The sequence below is a fragment of the Heptranchias perlo genome, chromosome 17, assembly GCF_035084215.1.
Source record: "Heptranchias perlo isolate sHepPer1 chromosome 17, sHepPer1.hap1, whole genome shotgun sequence".
In the NCBI taxonomy this organism is placed as follows: Eukaryota; Metazoa; Chordata; class Chondrichthyes; order Hexanchiformes; family Hexanchidae; genus Heptranchias; species Heptranchias perlo.
In genome coordinates, this window is record NC_090341.1 from 37,423,533 (window position 1) to 37,443,776 (window position 20,244).

Below are 20,244 nucleotides of genomic sequence, written 5' to 3' on the forward strand. Positions count from 1 at the left end.
TGAGCAAATGAAAAGTAGTGTAAATGATCAAAGAGCAATTAGTAATGAGCAAAAACCGAGCAATGAAATCCTTCAATTTTTTTTTCTAAATCTGCCATTCATAAATCAACAAGTAGCACCAAAGGCCACGAAAAATTGCTGTTTCTTCACACTGTTTTCAGCTGATATCTGTAGCTCTGCTGAGCAAAGAAGAAATAACATTTGCAACATAAAAACAGAAAACAGAAATCACAATTGTGAAAAAGGGAGTAAGCTTGCTTACAAAATGGGTCATTTAACACTTGAAAGGTCTGCAAGAACTTTTCCTCACAAAGAACCCCACTTCTTTCTCAGACCTGGGACAAGAGTTGAAGATTTCAACTGGGTGCTAGGGAATTTCAGCTGCTGTGGACAAATTCTTTGTGCCAGAGATAGATATATCATTCTGTGGAACTACAATGACCAGAATATACCATGACAACACGGTAGATCAGGGAATTATAACTCCTGTGAACAATGTATGCACAATCAATGATGAAAGCTATAGTTTTCACCCTGCTCCCCTGAAACTTGAATGGCCGGTGCATATAACCAGGCAAAAAATTTACAAACAATGAAGTATGAATGATGGGGAAAAAAGATCAAAAATAAGATTTTTTTTTTTTAAGTGGTTTCTTCCATTTAAGCTATTACGTTTAAAGACAAGAGATGGGGGGGCATTAGCATCTCCCTCCTCTACAACTGAAAGTTGTGTTTCTTTCTTCTCTACCCCACACCCCCTCCCGATTTAAGTTAGTCATCTATCCATTTTCAGTCTTTGAACTTCTGCAGTGGTCCTAGATCTTTGTATTAGTCCACAAAGTCTTACACTACAAAAACACAACTTACAGTTTCACTTTCAATTAAACAAATTTTTGGAATTAGTGTGCTGTCCGTCCTCACTGGATCCAGTACTGGGGGTAAAATAGATGGCGGTGGCATTAGTTATGGAGTTTCTGGTGGGACTCAGCTTTATATCAAGCTACTTAAAGCCATCCCAAAGCATAAAATCTAAACAGTAATCAAACAGACACTTTCAGAACTGACCAGTTGCTTACCCCATGTATGTATCATTATCATGTGTGAAATTATTTAAATCTTCTGGTTTGGTTTTATTTCTTCTCCCCCAGAGATCAGCCCTGGGACCTTCTTTCCCTACCCCCTGACCTCGTCCCCTAAAGGCGACCTGTTCCCGGAGTATGGCTACATCAATGGCAGGGACTCCACAGCCATTATTTACACGTTAGCCTTCACAGCAAGCTTTTGTGGCTATTTGACTGTTTGGGGCAATCACAGTAAAATCCAATCCTTTCCTTACTTGATGTCTACATACACTGACTTCTGGTAAAATTCACTGGACAACAATTGCAGATAAAATACCCTCAGTTCACTATTCATGGTGACATCTTAAACCTTTGTATAAAGAATGAATTTACTATTTTGTTACAGATAGTGAATCTTACTTACCACCAGGATTGGGAACCCAGCTTGATTTTTCCCTCTATAACTCAGGGCACTGAGACCAATTGCAGCATCCCTACCAATGGTCTGGCTGATATTAGCTAACTCAGCACAGACCAGGAATCAAACTCGGGATTTCCTGGTCTGTGTGGGTCAGTTATTCATTTAGTAATCTTGATGCACTGGGTGGGGGTGGGGGGGGGATTGGAAGGAAAGAGAAGAACAGCCTTGATTTAGGTTTAAATTACTTTTACAAAACAAGATTACACCACAGCATTTTAATAATGCTGCTGTGATACAGTATCTAACTGTCAATACTGGCTTCTTGGACTTTGTATTATTTCAGCAATTGTACTTTCCAACTGCAGTCACTGTCATTTTTGCAAATCAAACAATCTTTAACTGAATGTATTTAGCAAATTTTGTAGAACAGTACAAATTCAATGTAATTTGCAACACACTGCTCATTGCAATATACTATTTTAGTTTCCTCCCAAAAAGTTTACACAAAATGCTAAAGTCACTATTTTTGGGGGTTATTTAGTATATATAATTTTATCACTGGTTACGTCTCCCCTAACATACACGAGACATTAACTATCCAATGCATGTGCTAACGATAGATAAGGAGCAAGATGTCAAATCAGACTGGGCAGTCTAATTTAAATCCAATTAGTTGATGCAGTTACAACTGGCATCAAGGAATGATTTTTTTTAAACACAGGCCTGAAGCAAATTTATACTTTTACTTCATTCCCATTTCTCATCTATTCTCAAGGCATTGATTCGTGCTGGGATACAGTTGTGAAGGTGCCTGTGTGCTCTCTGCTACTTAGCTAACAGGCCATTCTTAGTATGTGTTAGACAATGAATGCCAGCTGAGCCTGATCCTGCCCTCACCAGACATCCAAAACTGTGCACTTTCCAAAACTGGTCATTGCATAGCTATTGTGAATGGGAACCTTGACCCTGAGCTGAGCATCTGACTCCACGGGCCCGATTTTACCAGGGGTGCGGGTTCCCGGGGGGGTAGGCCAGCGGGCGCGTTTTGTGAAATTAGTGGGTTTCCCGCGCGATCGTAGCAGGCAACCCACTAATTGGAGCCACTTACCTGCTCCTCCGGGTTCTGCGCTGCTGATCAGCACGTCGGGCGGGCTGCGCATGCGCAGTAAGATCTGTCAGCTGGAGGCGCTCTATTTAAAGGGGCAGTCCTCCACTGACAGATGCTGCCACAAACTGAAAAAATTACAGCATGGAGCAGCCCAGGGGGAAGGCTGCTCCCAGTTTAATGATGCCTCACCCCAGGTATCATTAGATGGGGTGAGGAGGAGGGGGGAGGACAGAGATCGTCCCTCCGGCGGCCGGGAGGAAGCGGCCTGCCTCTGCCACCAAGAAGGCCTGGCTCGAGGTGGCAGAGGGGGTCAGCTGCGCCACCAACATATCGCCCACCTGCATACAGTGCAGGAGGCGCACCAATGACCTCAGTAGGTCAGCCACAGTGAGAACACGTAGTCTTTCCCCTACACTCTGCCTGCCACAACACTGCCCCCACCCCACATCTCCTTCGGCACTGCCAACACTACTCTGTCACATGACCCCTCATACCCACTCAAACCTCATCCTCATCTCACCTGCACCTACTCACCTCGCGAGTACTCACCCCGCCACTACCACGCAACCCAATCCTCATACAATCTCATGCCTTTATCCCATACTCACCCTCTCATGCATCTCTCTCACGGCCAGCCTCACTCAACCTGCCACCACCTGTGCTGCAGCCACAGGGCATGCATCACATATGTGCAGTAGGCAGCGTAAGGCAAACGTGTCGTGAGCATGAAGGGGATGCACAAGGGTGTTTGAGGGTTTGTCATGGTTCATACTTATATTGGATTAAAGAACAACTCACATCACACATTATATTGGCTCCACTACTGCCATGCCTTCGCGAATCCTGTCCGGTTTGTGCAATAATGCCTGCTCCTGGGTATCCCTATGAGGACCCACCACTGATGCCACCCAGTGTGTCACTGCAGAGTGGGTGTAGGTGTATTTGCAGGGCTCATCTGCGCAGACGACAGAGACACCGGGGATGTCCCCGGTTGCAGCCTGGAAGGCTGTGGAGGTGCCCTCACGGGCACCGAAACCCAGGGGGCGTCGGTCCAAAGCATCTACCAGGTCATGGCACGAACTGGAGCAACCTGCCACCACCTCTGCTGGAGCCACAGGGGTAGCACCACGTAGGGGTACCAGGAAACGAAAACCCAAAGTTCCGTGAGCACACAGGGATTGCACCAGGGTGTTTGTCTATTTGTTATATTTTTATTTCTAGTCTTTGAATGGCAACACGAAATAAACTCACTTTTTCTCAACAATGCTGCCACCTCTTGTCCATAATTCTGCGGCTTGTGCAATCTGTCCCTTCCGTGCGCCTCATCATGACGACGACCACCCTGTCCCACCCATTGGGCATAATACAGTGGGTGCAGGTGTACAGGCACCACTCTTCTGTGGAGGGAGCCTGGATGGACCCTCGTCTGTGCACGTTATGACATGTGAACGCCTCACACAGTGTGATGTTAGGAGAACCGTTGGCATGAGTGCCTCCCTGGCCTGACAAGCACGCAGGTGAGCCGGTGTTCGGGCCATAGGTCGTTCCTCCTCCTCTCGCTCGTATTCCTCCTCCTCCTCCTCATTGTCGTCCTCAATGTGGGTGGCGGGTGTGCATGGGGCCTCCTCCAGCGGCACCCCTCTCTGTAGTGCCATGTTGTGCAGGGCACAGCAGACAACTATAATTCGTCCCACTCGGAGTGGCGTGTATTGGAGCGCTCCCCCGGAACGATCAAGGCACCTGAAGCGCATCTTGAGCAGCCCTATAGCCTGCTCAATTGTAGACCTGGTAGCAATGTGGCTGTCGTTATATCGACGCTGCGGCTCGGTAATGGGGTTCCTCAGAGGTGTCATAAGCCACGTGTGCAGGGGATATCCCTTGTCGCCGAGGAGCCAGCCGTTGCCGGTGTTGGGTGCGTGGAAGAGGGGCGGGACGGTGGACTCAGAGGACGAAGGCATCGTGGCAGCTGCCAGGGTATCTGGCGCACACGTGTGGGAATCTCTGGCGGTGGTCACAAATGAGTTGGGCGTTCATGGAGTGATACCACTTCCTGTTGATGAACAGCCCTGGCTCATGCGGAGGTGCCCGTATGGCGATGTGGGTGCAGTCGATTACACCCTGCACCCGTGGGAAGCCAGCCATAGCATGGAATCCAACCGCCCTCTCCATCTGGCTGCGCTCGTCCATGGCGAAGTTGATGTAGTGCGAGGCCCTGTGGAACAACCCATCGATGACCTGCCTTATGCACTTGTGTGCGGAGGACTGACAGACCCCGGTGATGTCCCCGGTGGCACCCTGGAACGATCTGGAGGCGAAGAAGTTGAGGGCAGTGATGACTTTGACGGCGACGGGTAGGAAGATGCTGCTTGGTCCATCCGGGAGCAGCTCGTCATTAAGGAGGCTGCAGATGTCGGCGACTACCTGGCGGGTGACTCTGAGCCTCCGTACGCACTGCTCCTCGGAGAGGTCCATGAAACTGAGCCCCTTAGTTCTAGACTCTCCAGCCAGAAGAAACAATCTCTCAGCATCAACCCTGTCAAGTCGCCTTGGAATCTTATATGTTTCCGTGAGATCACCTCTCGTTCTTCTAAACTCCAGACAGTATCGGCCCATTCTACTCAATCTCTCCTCTTGGGACAACCCTCTCATCCCAGGAATCAATCTAGTGAATCTTTGCTGCACTGCCTTTAAGGCAAGTATATCCTTCCTTAGATAAGGAGACCAAAACTGTACACAATACTCCAGATGAGGTATCACTAATGCCCTGTACACTTGTAGTAAAGACTTCCTTTCTCATGTACTCCAACCCCCTTGCAAGATAGGCCAACATGCCAAAGGCCTTCCTAACTGCTTGCTGTAACTGCACGCTAACTTTTTGTGTTTCTTGTACGAGGACACCCAAATCTCTCTGAACACCAACATTTAATAGTTTCTCGCCATTTAAAAAATATTCTGTTTTTCTATTCTTCCTACCAAAGTAAATAACCTCACATTTCCCAACATTATACTCCATCTGCCACCTTCTTGCCCACTCACTTAACCTGTCTATATCCCTTTGCAGACTCGTTGTGTCCTCCTCACAGCTTGCTTTCCCACCTAGCTTTGTATCACCAGCAAACTTGGATACGTTACACTCGGTCCCTTCATCTAAGTCATTAATATAGATTGTAAATAGCTGAGGCCCAAGCACCGATCCTTGCGGCACTCCACTAGGTACATCCTGCCAACTTGAGAATGACCCGTTTACCCCTACTCTGTTTTCTGTCCGTTAACCAATCCTCTATCCATGCTAAGATATTACGTCCAACCCCATGAGCTCTTATCTTGTGTAACAACCTTTTGTGTGTTACCTTATCAAATGTCTTTTGAAAATCCAAATATAGTACATCCACTGGTTCCCCTTCATCTACCCTGCTAGTTACATCCTCAAAAAACTCTTAATAAATGTCAAACACAATTTCCTTTTCATAAAACCATGTTGACTCTGCCTAATCATATTATGATTTAAGTGCCCTGTAACCACTTCCTTATAGATTCTAGCATATTCCCGATGACTAATGTCAGGCTAACTGGCCTGTAGCTCCCTGTTTTCTTTCTCCCTCCTTTCTTGAATCGCGGGGTTACATTTGCTACCTTCTAATCTGCTGGTACCGTTCCAGAATCTAGGGAATTTTGGAAGATCATAACCAATGCATCCACTATCACTGCAGCCACCTCTTTTACAATCCTAAGATGTAGGCCATCAGGTCCAGGGGATTTATCGGCTTTTAGTCCCATTAGTTTCTCCAGTATTTTTTCTCTACTGATAATAATTACTTTATGTTCCTCACTCTCATTAGCCCCTTGGTTCCCCACTATTTCTGGTATGCTTTTTGAGTCTTCTAATGTGAAGACAGATACAAAATATTTGCTTGATAATTTCTCCTGTCTCAGCCTCTAAAGGGCCAACATTTACTTTTGCTACTCTCTTCCTTTTTACATACTTGTAGAAGCTCTTACAATCTGTTTTTATATTTCTTGCTAGTTTACTTTCACATTCTATTTTCTCCCTTTTTAATCAATTTTTGGTCATCCTTTGCTGGTTTCTAAAACTCTCCCAATCCTCAGGCTTACTACTCTTCTTCGCAACATTATAGGCCTCTTCTTTTAATCTAATACTATCCTTAACTTCTTTAGTTAGCCACAGATGAATCACTTTTCCTGTGGAATTTTTATTTCTCAATGGAATGTATATTCGTTGAGAATATTGAAATATTTCTTTAAATGTTTGCCATTGCTTATCTACCGTCATACCTTTCAATCCTAATTTCCCAATCTATCTTAGCCAACTCACCCCTCATACCAATGTAATTGGCTTTATTTAAGTTTAAGACTCTAGTTTCAGACTTAAGTACGTCACTCTCAAATGCAATGTGAAATTCTATCATATTATGATCACTCTTCCCCAGAGGATCCTAAACTGTGAGATTACTAATTAATCCTGTCTCATTACACAATACAAGTTCTAAAATAGCCTGTTCCCTGGTTGGTTCCATGCTGTATTTTTCTAGGAAACTGTCTTGAATGCATTCCATGAACTCGTCCTCCAGACTGCCTTTGCCAATTTGATTTGTCCAGTCTATATGAAGGTTAAAGTACAGCTTCAGTCTCCTGCATCATGAACAGACACATTTACTACTTACTCAAATCACTGTATTTGTTGCTTTCAAAGTATTGTGCATTTATTACTTCCAAGGTTTTGTTGACTAAACTTGAAGATTTAGGATTACAGTTTTATTTATTTTTTTTACCCACAAAGCACATATTAGCTAGCAGCCGATTTCAGCTGAGCTCATCAAAAGATAAAATTTGAAAATCAAAAGCATAAGCCATATTATTGTTTATACCATGGCAACAATGGAACAGCAAGATTTACACATGCATGTTGGAAGTTCTGTTTGTACATTTTTCTTTGAATTGTAGACCTTTCCTGATGTTAGCCCACTTGCAACCAAAGCAAAATGACCCACCCGACAAGTGCTGCCAGTGACACCTTGTGAAACTACTTCCCAAGAAGACGTCAGTTTCCCTCATGTAGGATAATTTACGTTACAGAGTTGCCTATGAGGTTATGCCGCCATCACAGTTGGCCTGAATGGTAATGGGCATGACTGTGGATTGTATGCGATAGCTTACATGGTCCTCAAATGGGCGCACTCTGTCAGACAGACAAGGAAACAATTCTTGCATGCCCAAAAACAGGTGTGCCTTTTCTAATTCTTTCTCCTCTTGCTTTGGTAAACAAGAACCAGATGTTGGCAATATTTTTGAAAATATGTTTTTGGGAGGTGAACAGCGCTGGCAAGGCCGCATTTTATTGCCCACCCCTAGAAACATTGCAGTCCTTGTGGTGACACTCCCATGATGGGGTTAGGTAAGGAACTTCAGGGCTTATGACCGAGCAATGACAAAGGAACGGCTATACACGTTCAAGTCAGGATGGTGTGCAAGTTGGAGGGGAACTTGAAGGTGATGGCATTTAAAAGACATCTCAGTGATAGATGTCACGGTGCTGGGAGGCGCTGTCAAAGTAAACTTTGAGAGTTGCTACAGTGCACCCCATAGATAGTACATACTGCTGCCACATATGGTCCACTTTTGTTTATTTCTTTTATCATTTTTCCTACCGTCAAGGTGATTTAATGGATTTTATTGGTGAAGAAAAATCCAGCCACTAGATTGGGAAACATTTGCAAGGAATTTCTAATAGAATCCTGCATTTACATTTCACAGCTTAACAGTACAAATTCCAGTCCATGTTACTAATGCTCAGCGTGCAATCATAACACTAGAACAAAGGCTCATTAAAGTACTCCATGATCTTTACATCTGTTGGCACTATTCCAGCAGATCTGCACAATAATACATTACAGCCATAATCTGTGTCATATGTTTTTAAGGCGATAACTCCATTGAAAATCATACAAATAGATGAACTATAATAAAAGCAGGACAATAAATCCGAACATCAACATACTTAAGCAGGAAGTTTTATCTTATTGAGATTTTCAGGTAGATCTTTACCCAAGTATTGACTTTCTACTGATCTTGCTGTTAGCTTTATTTTACTGTACTTACACCAAGTAGTAGAACTCCTTAATATTCCAAGTACAAGTTCTGAGTAATTTACAGTCCCCACCGCTTATAGTGGACGTGATGGTGTTAACATGGTTAGCCCACTATAAGCGTTGGACGGCGTATCGTCTTTTAGAGGCATTGAGAGAGAATGGGAACAGAGAAGGAAACAACTGGATTCCAATTCCGCACCCGTGGTTATTGTTAAAAAAAATTAACGTGGAAAGGGATCAAGATAGTTTGTCTGTGATTTAAACCAAGCGTTTCCCAATGTTCCCAAATTACCAACTTGAAGAATCAGGAGCTGGTAAAATGCAGGATTTCTTAAATCTCTGCAGCAGTTACTGGTGACTGAGCCATGGGTGAGATTCTAGTTCAGAATGGGGGATTATCAATGAGAGAGATCATGGGCTCAAAAAAGGCAAAGAATGATCCATGGAGAGATTTAAATACAAATATGATAACGGGGTGCAAAGAACTTACTGAAATACCCAAAATAGCAGGCACACGTAACAGGTTATAAATGGCGCTTTTCTAATTGACTCCTCCGGTCCTGGCAAGTGGTTGGCGCTATTTGTCCGATAAATGCAGCTGCCTGCGATAAGCGTGAATGATATAAGTGGTGGGGACTGTAATTAAATCAATACACCAAATGATCTGCTACATTTAGTGAAACTGTTTTCTCTCTGACAAGCGAAAGGACTGAGTACGACTGTCTAATAAAGCTCCTTCCTGTTCTGCAAAGTTATATATTAAAATGTGAAGCTACATAAAAGAACTCAACAACAACAAAAATACGGGTGGAATTTCCTGTGTATTTGCACTCAAAGACATGTGTAATCGTGGTGGAAAGCAAATACCTGGTGCAAAAGTTTGAGGAAACTCAGACACAAGTGTTATGCACGTAATTAGGCTACGAAAGAATTTCCTCGCTCTTTTACACCTGCCTATTGATCCCTTCACCTGAATGCATCTCGGCACATTATAACGGCTCCACCCTCTGGCTAAAGGGCCATACACGCGAATTTCCTGCAATTGCGCCGGTTCAAATCATCGAGGTGTAAAATTAAGCCCAGAATTCTGGGTGCAGCAAGAAACAAAGTCATTTCTCTGGTGTTTTATTGCGATTTGATCAATTTAAAAAAAAATTTAATCTGCACTATAATTTTCTGTTTTTTTAAATGCATTTTTATGGCATCTGTGTGAGTCAGATTGTTCTTAAACATGCTTTGCCTAATCTGCATGAATGATAGTTAGATTGGCTTGAAACATTCATTTTCATACTTAAAGGAATGTATGGTGCAAGTTCGGCATTTTACTCGGGCCCCAATTGTTTATCCTGATTTCCACTTGTTTAAGCTTATTTTTACACTCCAGCGTAAGTTAAATGAAATTGTCAGGAAATTTGGATGTAATAGACATCGGCAAAATGGGCGTAATTTCGGCTGTAGCTTCCTGATTATGCCCGCATATGAAATTCCACCTAACCAAGTCAAAGAGAAAAACTTGGGGAGAGGGGCATAAGTAAATTTAGAACAAGGTATACATAGTACAAAAAGAGCCTAGAAGTCTACTACTACTAATTATAACTATCAAAATGTAGGTGTCTGTATCAATAGAAGTTACTTCAGAGATCTGTAGTCATAGGTTACTTCAAGGAAACAATATTTATCTAACCACTGATCAGACTGGACAAAATAAAATGAGTGCTGAAGCTGCAGGTCCATTACATCAGAGCTGTTTGTTGAACAAATATTGTATCTAACAATGTCAACAGTTGTTCTATGTATACAATACCCATCAAGCAAACTGCCCTTTTCATTTTTCTAAGTGGAGGGGAATTTTGTGGTCAGGAATGTATGTGGCAGAACTTTGACTATGTTCCTCTGGAACTATCTATCTCTGGCTGTGCCAAAATCAACATCATTTGGAGTCAGGACACTGAGGAGGAAACAGTCAATGCAAAGGTTGACTTGGCTCAATACAAATACCAGTCTGTTACACTGAGACTACCAAATTTTGAAGCAGACTACCTAAGCTCTAAACTTTGAGAGATACAATTTCCTTGTTACCGACCAAAATCAGCACTTGTTTTTTTTTGAAAAGTGATAACTTTTCATTAAGTGCTGAGGGCTAATTTATTAAATTCCAGTGTGCTGAGGCCTAATTTATTACATTCCAGTGAAACAAAAAACCTGAATGAAACTGATATTTAAGGAACAGGGAAAGGAGTTTTTTTTACATTTTATCAAGATGATTAATTGTTAGTGCACTACATACAACAATCTCCATGGCAAGTTCAGGAAAAAAAGCTCCATTTTAAAAGTTGAGAACTTTTCAAATTATTTCATCTCACAGGAAGGTCACTGTAATGAGATGAATAACAAATGATGCACTGTGCATCTTATGAAGCAATTTTTGCAACAGGAACATGAATGAGGACCTCCTTGGTTTTAATGTAAGTTTCATTCGTTTAAATATAAAAGACAGTCGCAAGCATTTCAGACACAATTTGTAGGCTATTACGCCCACCCTACTACCAGCCTCTTGCTTCTGATACCAACCAGTCCTGCTGTCCAACAGGCTTAATTTCAATCTCCCTAAATGGGGCACTTAGTTAATTGAGAATTATGGTAACAGGCCAGGAGGAGCAAAATTGCTGTCTGGTACGGTGGTCCTTTGATAGCACTGTGCAAGGCAGATTTGACATTTAAATAGGGTAATAGTTCAATAAGGTTTTTGAACAGTACATCACTGTTAGGTAAAAGCCCTGTATGGCACACTGTTTTACAATGCATCACAGGGTACATTATTGACGGTTTCAATTATTTTTCATCTATGATTTTAAAAAAAGTATCTAACCAGATAACGGCACTAAAGTATCAGTATGGAAATAACTCAAATCACAGCACAATGGCTTGGTCACGCGACAGTGCTGACTTATACTCTTAGCTTTGCACCACTCTGACCAAGCAAATGCTTTGTGTGTGCGTATACACATCCATACCACTTCACTCACTGGCACCCACACCAGTGTTAAATTATTAGCAGAGAACATTGTTTAAAAATAGCTGGGAAGATTTTAACGTTCGCTGTGTATTAGTTACAATTAGCATCAGGCTAAGCCAAAGCGTATGAGAATACACTAAATAAAATAACTTGCATTTATATAGCATCTTTCACGTCCTCAGGACACCCAAAAGCACTTCACAGCTAATGAAGTATTTTTGAAGTGTAGTCACTATTGCAATGTAGGGAAACGCAGCAGCCAAATTGCACATAGCAAAGTCCCACGAACAACAATGAGATAAATGACCTGATAATCTGGATAATTAGATAATATATCAGATAAATACTGGCCAGGATAGTAGGAGAACACCCCTGCTCTTCTAACAGTGCCATGGGATCTTTTACATCCACCTCAAAGGCCAGACGGGGCCTCGGTTTAACGTCTCATCTCAAAGACAGAATCTTCAACGGTGCAGCACTCCCTCAGTACCGCACTGAAGTGTCAGCCTGGATTATGTGCTCAAGTCTGGAGTGGGACTTGAACATGACCTTCTGACTCAGATGCAAGAGATCTGCCACTGTCACTTTGGGCACTTCACACTCCAGTTAGGGAGCAGTTCTTGCATCAATGCAATGCAAAAACTGCATGTTGTGTAACACTGCCAGCCATTTTATTTGTATTGTGCAAGTAAAAATGCTCAAAGTGCTTCAAAGTTCCTGAAAACGGGCTGCGTTTATAGAAATTTTCACAGAATTACAGCATTCTGCCTTTAATGTTTCTTCTATTAGTTCCATCACAATACCGAAAACTTTCAAATTTGTCAAGAATCCAAAGTGTTTTGCTCTCCAACTAAAACTGTGATGGAATGTCTCTTCAGGTGCAGACTACTTTAAGTACGAAAACAAATGATGGAAAATGCAACACTATTTATTTAGCAGATTATTGAGACTCCTGCTTCACCTGCACCAAGGATCATCCATCCCACTCCAGAATTCCCCCACTCCCTTCTGATTCCCTCTCACCCCAGCTCCTCCCGCGCGGGATCATGTCTCTTTTGCTCAGATTAAGCGGAGAGGTGATGCACGTACCGGGCTCCCTCCGGGCTGGTTAGAATCCAGGCCCTTCTTCGTCACCGTACCCATGGGGCCTGCTGCACCGCGGCGGACTCACCTATCCAGCCAAAAAGTCCAGGGCGAGTTGAGGGGGACGCCGGACTTGTCATGATGGTTGATCTCCTCGATGTGACCCTGGTTGAGTTGAATAGTATCTTGCTCTGGGGCTGGCGGGGCAGCCGCGTTCTCCCCCTGGTTCTCCAGTTGCTGCCGTAAATCCGGGGTCGCGGGGATCGCCATTTTCAATAACAAAAAAGTGACGCTTTCGACACCGGGAGCCGAGAATGGGAGCGCGCGCATGCGCTCCGCCGCGTGACATAACCAATGACGTCACCGCCAATGACGTCACACACCAGCTGAGCGATCATTGGTGGTTGGGGCAAGAGAGTGTTGCTGGCCAGGCTGGGCTTTGGAGCTGTGAATGAACAGCACAACTGGCCACTGGATGGGACTCGACAAGTTTGTTCACGTTACTTGCGACTGTGCGTTTCTAAAAATTGCTTGCATTAATACCAATTGCTGACAATATTAAATGATGCCAAAGTGCAAACTACAGGTCCGCGTAAAATCTTTGCTTTCAAAACTGAGCTTGGTAGATTTCTGTTAGGCAAGGATATGTAGGCGTGTAGAAGGAGTTAAGATACAGATCAGCCATGATCTTAATTGAATGGTGGAATAATCTGCTACTGTTCCTATGTTCTGCTGGTTGTATGGGTCCTCTGTGAAATGAATTTGAACATTTTCAATTCAGTTTTGTAAATGGCCATCAGTCTAGTACAAAAACTGCCCAAGTTTGGTACTAATTGGCAATGTCACTCACACAGGCCTAAATATAGTTGGTGCAGTGGGGCTGTTCCTTTGAGACACAGTGTTGGGGGCAAAGGGAACTTAACATTTAGCTGTGTTATACTTGGGAATGCTTGATGCTGCCACTGGGGATCTAAAACACAGATTTTTTAAAGTTAGGCTACTGCTGCCCATTTTCTTCTACTTGCCTCAAGGCCCTTTTGTGAGGTGAATGTGTTTCCCAGGAGCAAATTGATGAATTGAGCAGCCTGTGCAGACAAGACATCTGTGACCTGCATGATACAACTATGCACTGCAGCTTGGGAGATTTTTTAGACATTTCCTGCTTTTGCTTAGAAGGACTCCATAGAATCAAATTTAAAGGTAGCTAGTACCTTAACGGTAATTGGCAGAGTTGTCCCCATTGTGGGAGTATCTGTGCCTGCAGGAATATACAAGTTCTGTGATTACTTCCTTGGAGAGAGAAGTCTTCACATGCAGGTGTCTTCCTGCCAGCTAAGTATTAATGTTTGGCCCTTTACAGATCAGTGATGACATAAGAGCGGATCCGAAATGAATGCGGAAGGTGTTAACACAGCTATCTGACATGCTTCCTCTGAGCATCCACCAAAATCTGCAAAATGGAGGAATGATCAAAGGCAGCTCAACTGGATTAATGAACCTCCTGGCATTCATACCAGTTAAATGACTTGTCAACTGCTTGAGAAATGTTAAATGATCATTACAACATATGCTTTGCAACTTGAGAAGCAAAATCGCTCTTATGCTCTACATTTAAATAACAGATTGCAAACAAAAAAGGATTATTAACCTTTTTTCCAAACAAAACAGAAAATAAAGTTCATTCTTCTTAGAGGAGGAGGACAGTCACCTACATTGTTTTCACGGGGGCAGGATTTTCCTCTACTTTTCCACTTATTTATCAACAGTATTGTGGTGAGGAGAGGTGGAAAATTGGGTGTGCACCATTCATCGCAGAACCCTGCTCATTTTCACTCCATCCGGGTTTTCCAGCATTACTTTTGTTGGATTCCTGGACACCCAAGCACAGGTGGGCACATTTAAGTGAGGCAATAATAACTGAATGATATGATACATCAAGGTTCCTGTCATTATTGCCTCAGTATACTTAGAGGTACTAAATGAGTACTTTACATCTGTCTTTACCACGGAAGAAGATGCTCCCACAGTCTCAGCAAAGGAAGATTTTGTTGAGATACTGGATGGGCTAAAAATTTATAAAGAGTTACTTGAAAGGCTAGCTGTACTGAAAGTAGATAAAACACCTGGTCCGGATGGGATGCATCCTAGGTTGCTGAGGGAATTAAGGGTGGAAATTGTGGAGGTGCTGGCCATAATCTTCCAAACATCCGTAGATACGGGGGTGGTGCCAGAGGACTGGAGAATTGCAAATGTTACACTCTTGTTCAAAAAAGGGTGTACGGATAAACCTAGCAACTATAGGCCAGTTAGTTTAATCTCAGTGGTGGGGAAACTTTTAGAAATGATAATCCGGGACAGAATTAACAATCATTGGACAAAGGTGGATTGATTAGGGAAAGCCAGCATGGATTTGTTAAAGGCAAATCGTGTTCAACTAACCTGATAGAGTTTTTTTGATGAGGTAATAGAAAGGGTAGATGAGGGCAATGCAGTTGATGTGATGTATAAGGACTTTCAAAAGGCGTTTGATGATAAGCCTACCGTGCGGCACTTTATCAAGATTGCAGTCCATGGAGTAAAGGGGGCAATAGCAACATGGATACAATATGAAAGGGTGGTGGAAGCAGCTTCAATAATAACTTTCAAAAGGAAATTGGATAAGTACTTGAAGTGGAAAAATTTGCAAGGCTATGGGGAAAGAGCAGGGGAGTGGGAACTCTTTCAAAGAGCTGGCACAAGCACGATGGGCCGAATGGCCTCCTTCTGTGCTGTATCATTTCCTGATTCTATGATATCATTATTTCACACCTGGAGCACAGAAAGACAGTGGCTGCACCAGGAGCATGCACAATGGCAGTGACCTCAGCAAGGCACAAAGTCCCCCAACTTTCTCTTAGGCCTCAGCCCCTTTTGTCCTTTGCCTCCCAGGTACCATCCCCAAGACCCACTATCTTCTATTTCTTCCCACCCCACACTTCCAGTCTGAGTTCCCAATCCTCCTAGGTGTTTAATCACCTTTTGGAAGGCCTTTCTCTAGATGATCCTGATACATGTTGCCTACTTTCTTGCTGAGTATTCTGGGCTTTAAAAAGGTAAGAGATGGAAATTGTGTCCACAGTGTGAACAGTGCAAGAGCCAGTGCAATAGTGCAAGTGCAATAGTGCAAGTGCAAGAAAAACTGGGGAACATAAACAAAAGGGGAGACACAGCAAAGGAGGAACTTACACAAACTGTGAGAGAAAGAGTGAGAAAAAGACTCAGTGACAAATAGATAGAAATCAGAAGAAAAATGAGTGGAAAACAAGCAAACAGAGAGAGAGTCACATGAAGAGTAGGAAAGAACAAAAGTGAGAGTTGCAGGAAGAGAGACAAATGAGTTTATATTTTTCTTTGTGTGCAATGTTACAGATCAATTATATTGTACAATAGATTGTGTATTACATGGTACATCAGGCATGTCATTATAAAACAGTGATTCTTCCGACTCACTGTGAACAATATCCGAAGAGGTCTGCTAGTAGTTATTAAAAGTAGCTGCATCTTTCTGCTGAATATGCTACAATTACTCTAATTTAAAGCATATCATTGTTCTCTTTCTAGGATAAGTTAGCCTTCAATAATGGTGAGGGCAGTTAAGAGTTAACCAAGTTGGATAAATGCCAGAATGGGTAATGGACTGGGAAAGCAGGTTTCCTTCCCCAAAGTACAGTAGTAAACCAAAAATATGTTGGGTTTTTACAACAATCCGGCAGCTTCTTGGCTACTTTTATTGATACCAGCTTTTTATTTCCAGATTTTGTAAATTGAATTCGTATTCTCAAATTGCCATGGTGGGATTCGAACTCATATTCTCTGGATTTTTAGTCCTGCTTTTGGATTACTAGTTCAGTAATGTAACCACTATGCTACCACACCCACAAAACTACTTCTTTCCATGGACAGTAAGCTACAAAGAGTTTAGGGTGATGTGTAGGAGTCTATCATTCAGTTTCTTTCGGTTATAATGGAGCAGAGCTCTGCAGTGCATTTTGCCGTTGATTCTATGGCAGTTTTAGTGTTTTCGCTCTGGGCTTGACATGCATGTCACGTTCAGTGGAAGAATGTCTTAGGACCACTACTCCTGAAGTAACAAGTGGCAAAATGATGCAGAGCACCTTGATTCATAGAAGACTACCATTTTATTCAGTGAGATTAAGAAGCTTTGTGAGGACTTGGCCTCCAACGAAGGCACAGCATCTGCATGTTTCATCTCACATAGCCAGCGCATTGATGCCATCTTCAGCCTTTGTGGCAGTAAGTGCTCAGCATTCGAGCACCATGCAGACCACCATTGGTAATAGCCAACATTGCAGCCACACAGTGAGATCTCAGAATCTGGAGGTGTTGCTGCTTCCAATTCAGGAAAACTCAACAGCAGAGCTTCCAGCCAGCAGCAGCACCTGTCTCTTCCAGAACGAGGGAAGAGGCTGGTATAGTTGTTGGCTGGAAGCCCTGCTGTTGAATTAGGAGTAAGATACGAGGTAAATCATGCGACACTTCTACACAGGGTGCTAAAGTGAAGCATCAGGATAAATGTCTTAAATGCACTGCACATTATACAAATAAATAGGGTAAGAATTGCTGAAATGTTCTTAAACTTTATTATTTGCATGTGGTCCTACCTTGGTATTACACTACACCAAACATGGCATTTTCGACAGTGTTGGTGCTTCAGTGCATCTTACAAGAAGTAAATGTATTTTGGCTGCAAATTGCCATGAAAGATATAGTTACAGGACCATTACATGAAATTGTGATTAGAAGCATGATACGGAACCCAGTGCAGCTATTAGGATGTTTTGGAAGGTAACTATGAAAAAGTCAAGTAGCTATGTTGATGCAATCATCATCGCCCTGCACCTTCAGGAAGGCAGCGATGTTGTAAAGAGAAGTTTTTGTTGCAGTTCCAAAATGAAGTTGAGGGAGGTGTTGAAGAATTAGGGAGTCAGTAAATTACTTAATATTGGGGCAGCCAACAAATTCTCTAACATTACAGATATTGCTAATGGGGGACGCCAAAGTACCATTGTCTTAATTTTAAGGCAATGATGACCTTAACGATCATCTACAGCACCATACAGTCTTTGGAGTATGGCTACAGCTCTTCCTAATGCAGGTTGGAGATATGTGTCACTGTAGCTCCAGTTATGTACAGCCTCCTCAAGCACTGCTACCCAATATATTGAAGTGGCTTTGACATTCATACATCCGCTGGATGGGGTAACGCTGAATACATTTACCTCCAATGGAACCTGATTTCATCAGCCCAAAGCTGCTGCAACTACGACTGCTGCCGCCTCAGCTCCGGTTCTCTCAGCTCCAGATGGCTGCTGGATCCATGCCCCATGACTGATCAGCCAGAACATTTGAAAAAAGGGAGGGAGATTAAAATCAGTTGGGAGAAAAAGTAAAGCACAAAATAAAGTGATCAAAAACACTTAAGAATAGTGGTCAAAGAAACAACAAAAAGAGTGATAGCTATATAAAGTGAACAGAGCAAAATATCTATTGGGACAAGTCAAAAGCCTTCATAAAACCACTCAGCTGCTGTGAACACCATTACTGCCAACTTTTATTACAAGAGATCCTCAAACAGGTGACGTGTTAAGCAGCAGGATTTCCAATTATGTTTCTTGAATGCTCATTAACAAGCATATAGCAACCTCAATTGCTGATTCACAGACAATCTGTGTATTAGGCTCAGCTAAATTCGGTTTAAGATGGGATTTCAGAATTAGTGGCTGAAACAAAAGAAATAGGCATAACTTCGGATGCTAGTTAATTTTACACTGGGGTCCCACAACTGCCTTTGGACCCCAATTTGTATAGTAAAGCAGCCTTATGCCTGTTTCAAGATGGTGGGTTGCTCGCCCATTTACAGGCTTGCCTGAATATGGCATCAGGCGGAACTTTAGTGTCACTGGGGTAGCTAAGATGCCTCCCCACCAACCCCATTGATTTTTAGGGTGTGGCGCTGCCGGTGATGGACTGGGGTTGACAATTGTAAACAATTTTACAACACCAAGTTATAGTCCAGCAATTTTATTTTAAATTCACAAGCTTTCGGAGGCTACCTCCTTCCTCAGGTGAACGATGTGGAAATGATCCACATCGTTCACCTGAGGAAGGAGGTAGCCTCCGAAAGCTTGTGAATTTAAAATAAAATTGCTGGACTATAACTTGGTGTTGTAAAATTGTTTACAATTGATTTTTAGTTCCTGGCTGCCCGTTTTTCAGGTGCAAAGTGGATGGCCGTGAGTTGAATTTCTCCCCATTTGTGTAATATTACTAAGTAATAGCTGGTTAGCAATGTGTTGAAGAGTGGAGCTGCGTTTATTTTCCAGTGTGATAATGAAGCAGTCTGTGCCACATGCAGCAAGACCTGGACAACATCCAGGCTTGGGCTCATAAGTAGCCAGTAACATTCGCGCCAGACAATGACCATTGCCGACAAGAGAGAGTCCAACCACCTCCCTTTGACATTCAACAGCATTACCATCGCCGAATCCCCCACCATCAACATCCTGGGGGTCACCATTGACCAGAAACTTAACTGGATCAGTCACATAAATACTGTAGCTACAAGAGCAGGTCAGAGGCTGGGTATTCTGCGGTGAGTGACTCACCTCTTGACTCCCCAAAGCCTTTCCACCATCTACAAGGCATAAGTCAGGAGTGTGATGGAACACTCTCCACTTGCCTGGATGAGTGCAGCTCCAACAACATTCAAGAAGCTCGACACCATCCAGGACAAAGCAACCCGCTTGATTGGCAGCCCATCCACCACCCTAAACATTCACTCCCTTCACCACCGGTGCACCGTGGCTGCAGTGTGTACCATCCACAGGATGCACTGCAGCAACTCGCCAAGGCTTCTTCGACAGCACCTCCCAAATCCACGACCTCTACCACCTAGAAGGACAAGGGCAGCAGGCACATGGGAACAACACCACCTGCACGTTCCCCTCCAAGTCCCACACCATCCGACTTGGAAATATATGGCCGTTCCTTCATCGTCGCTGGGTCAAAATCCTGGAACTCCCTTCCTAATAGCACTGTGGGAGAACCTTCACCACATGGACTGCAGCGGTTTATGAAGGCAGCTCACCACCACCTCCTCAAGAGCGATTAGGGATGGGCAGTAAATGCTGGCCTTGCCAGCGACGCCCACATCCCATGAACGAATAAAAAAAAACATCATAAGAGGTTGCATTTTTAAACAAGAAAGAATAATTATTTTAAATAAAGGTCTGAAGGCATTGGAGGGATTAATAGCTTATCCCTGCAGAGTTATTTAACACCTGCCACCACATCTATCCTTGGCTTAAATGTGTTCTTTCCCATTTGCAACAACTGTATTATACAGCACTGACACTTAGTAGTTGAAATCAAGTACTGCAAGAGAACAA

General features: G+C 43.2%; 1 protein-coding gene across 4 annotated transcripts in view; it reads right to left on the minus strand.

Moving 5' to 3' along the window:
• eif4e3 (eukaryotic translation initiation factor 4E family member 3) overlaps positions 1-13,130 on the minus strand; it is a 76,822-nt gene extending 63,692 nt beyond the window's left edge. Inside the window, exon 1 of one of the 4 annotated variants that reach the window (XM_067998901.1) lies at positions 12,885-13,130. In XM_067998901.1, the coding sequence (XP_067855002.1) occupies positions 12,885-13,126 (242 nt within the window). In that variant the 5' untranslated portion in view covers positions 13,127-13,130. Of the gene's footprint in view, positions 1-12,802 lie in introns of all 4 variants that reach the window. The other 3 variants (XM_067998904.1, XM_067998903.1, XM_067998902.1) reach the window with 3 other exon arrangements.
• Positions 13,131-20,244: the final 7,114 nt, after the last annotated feature.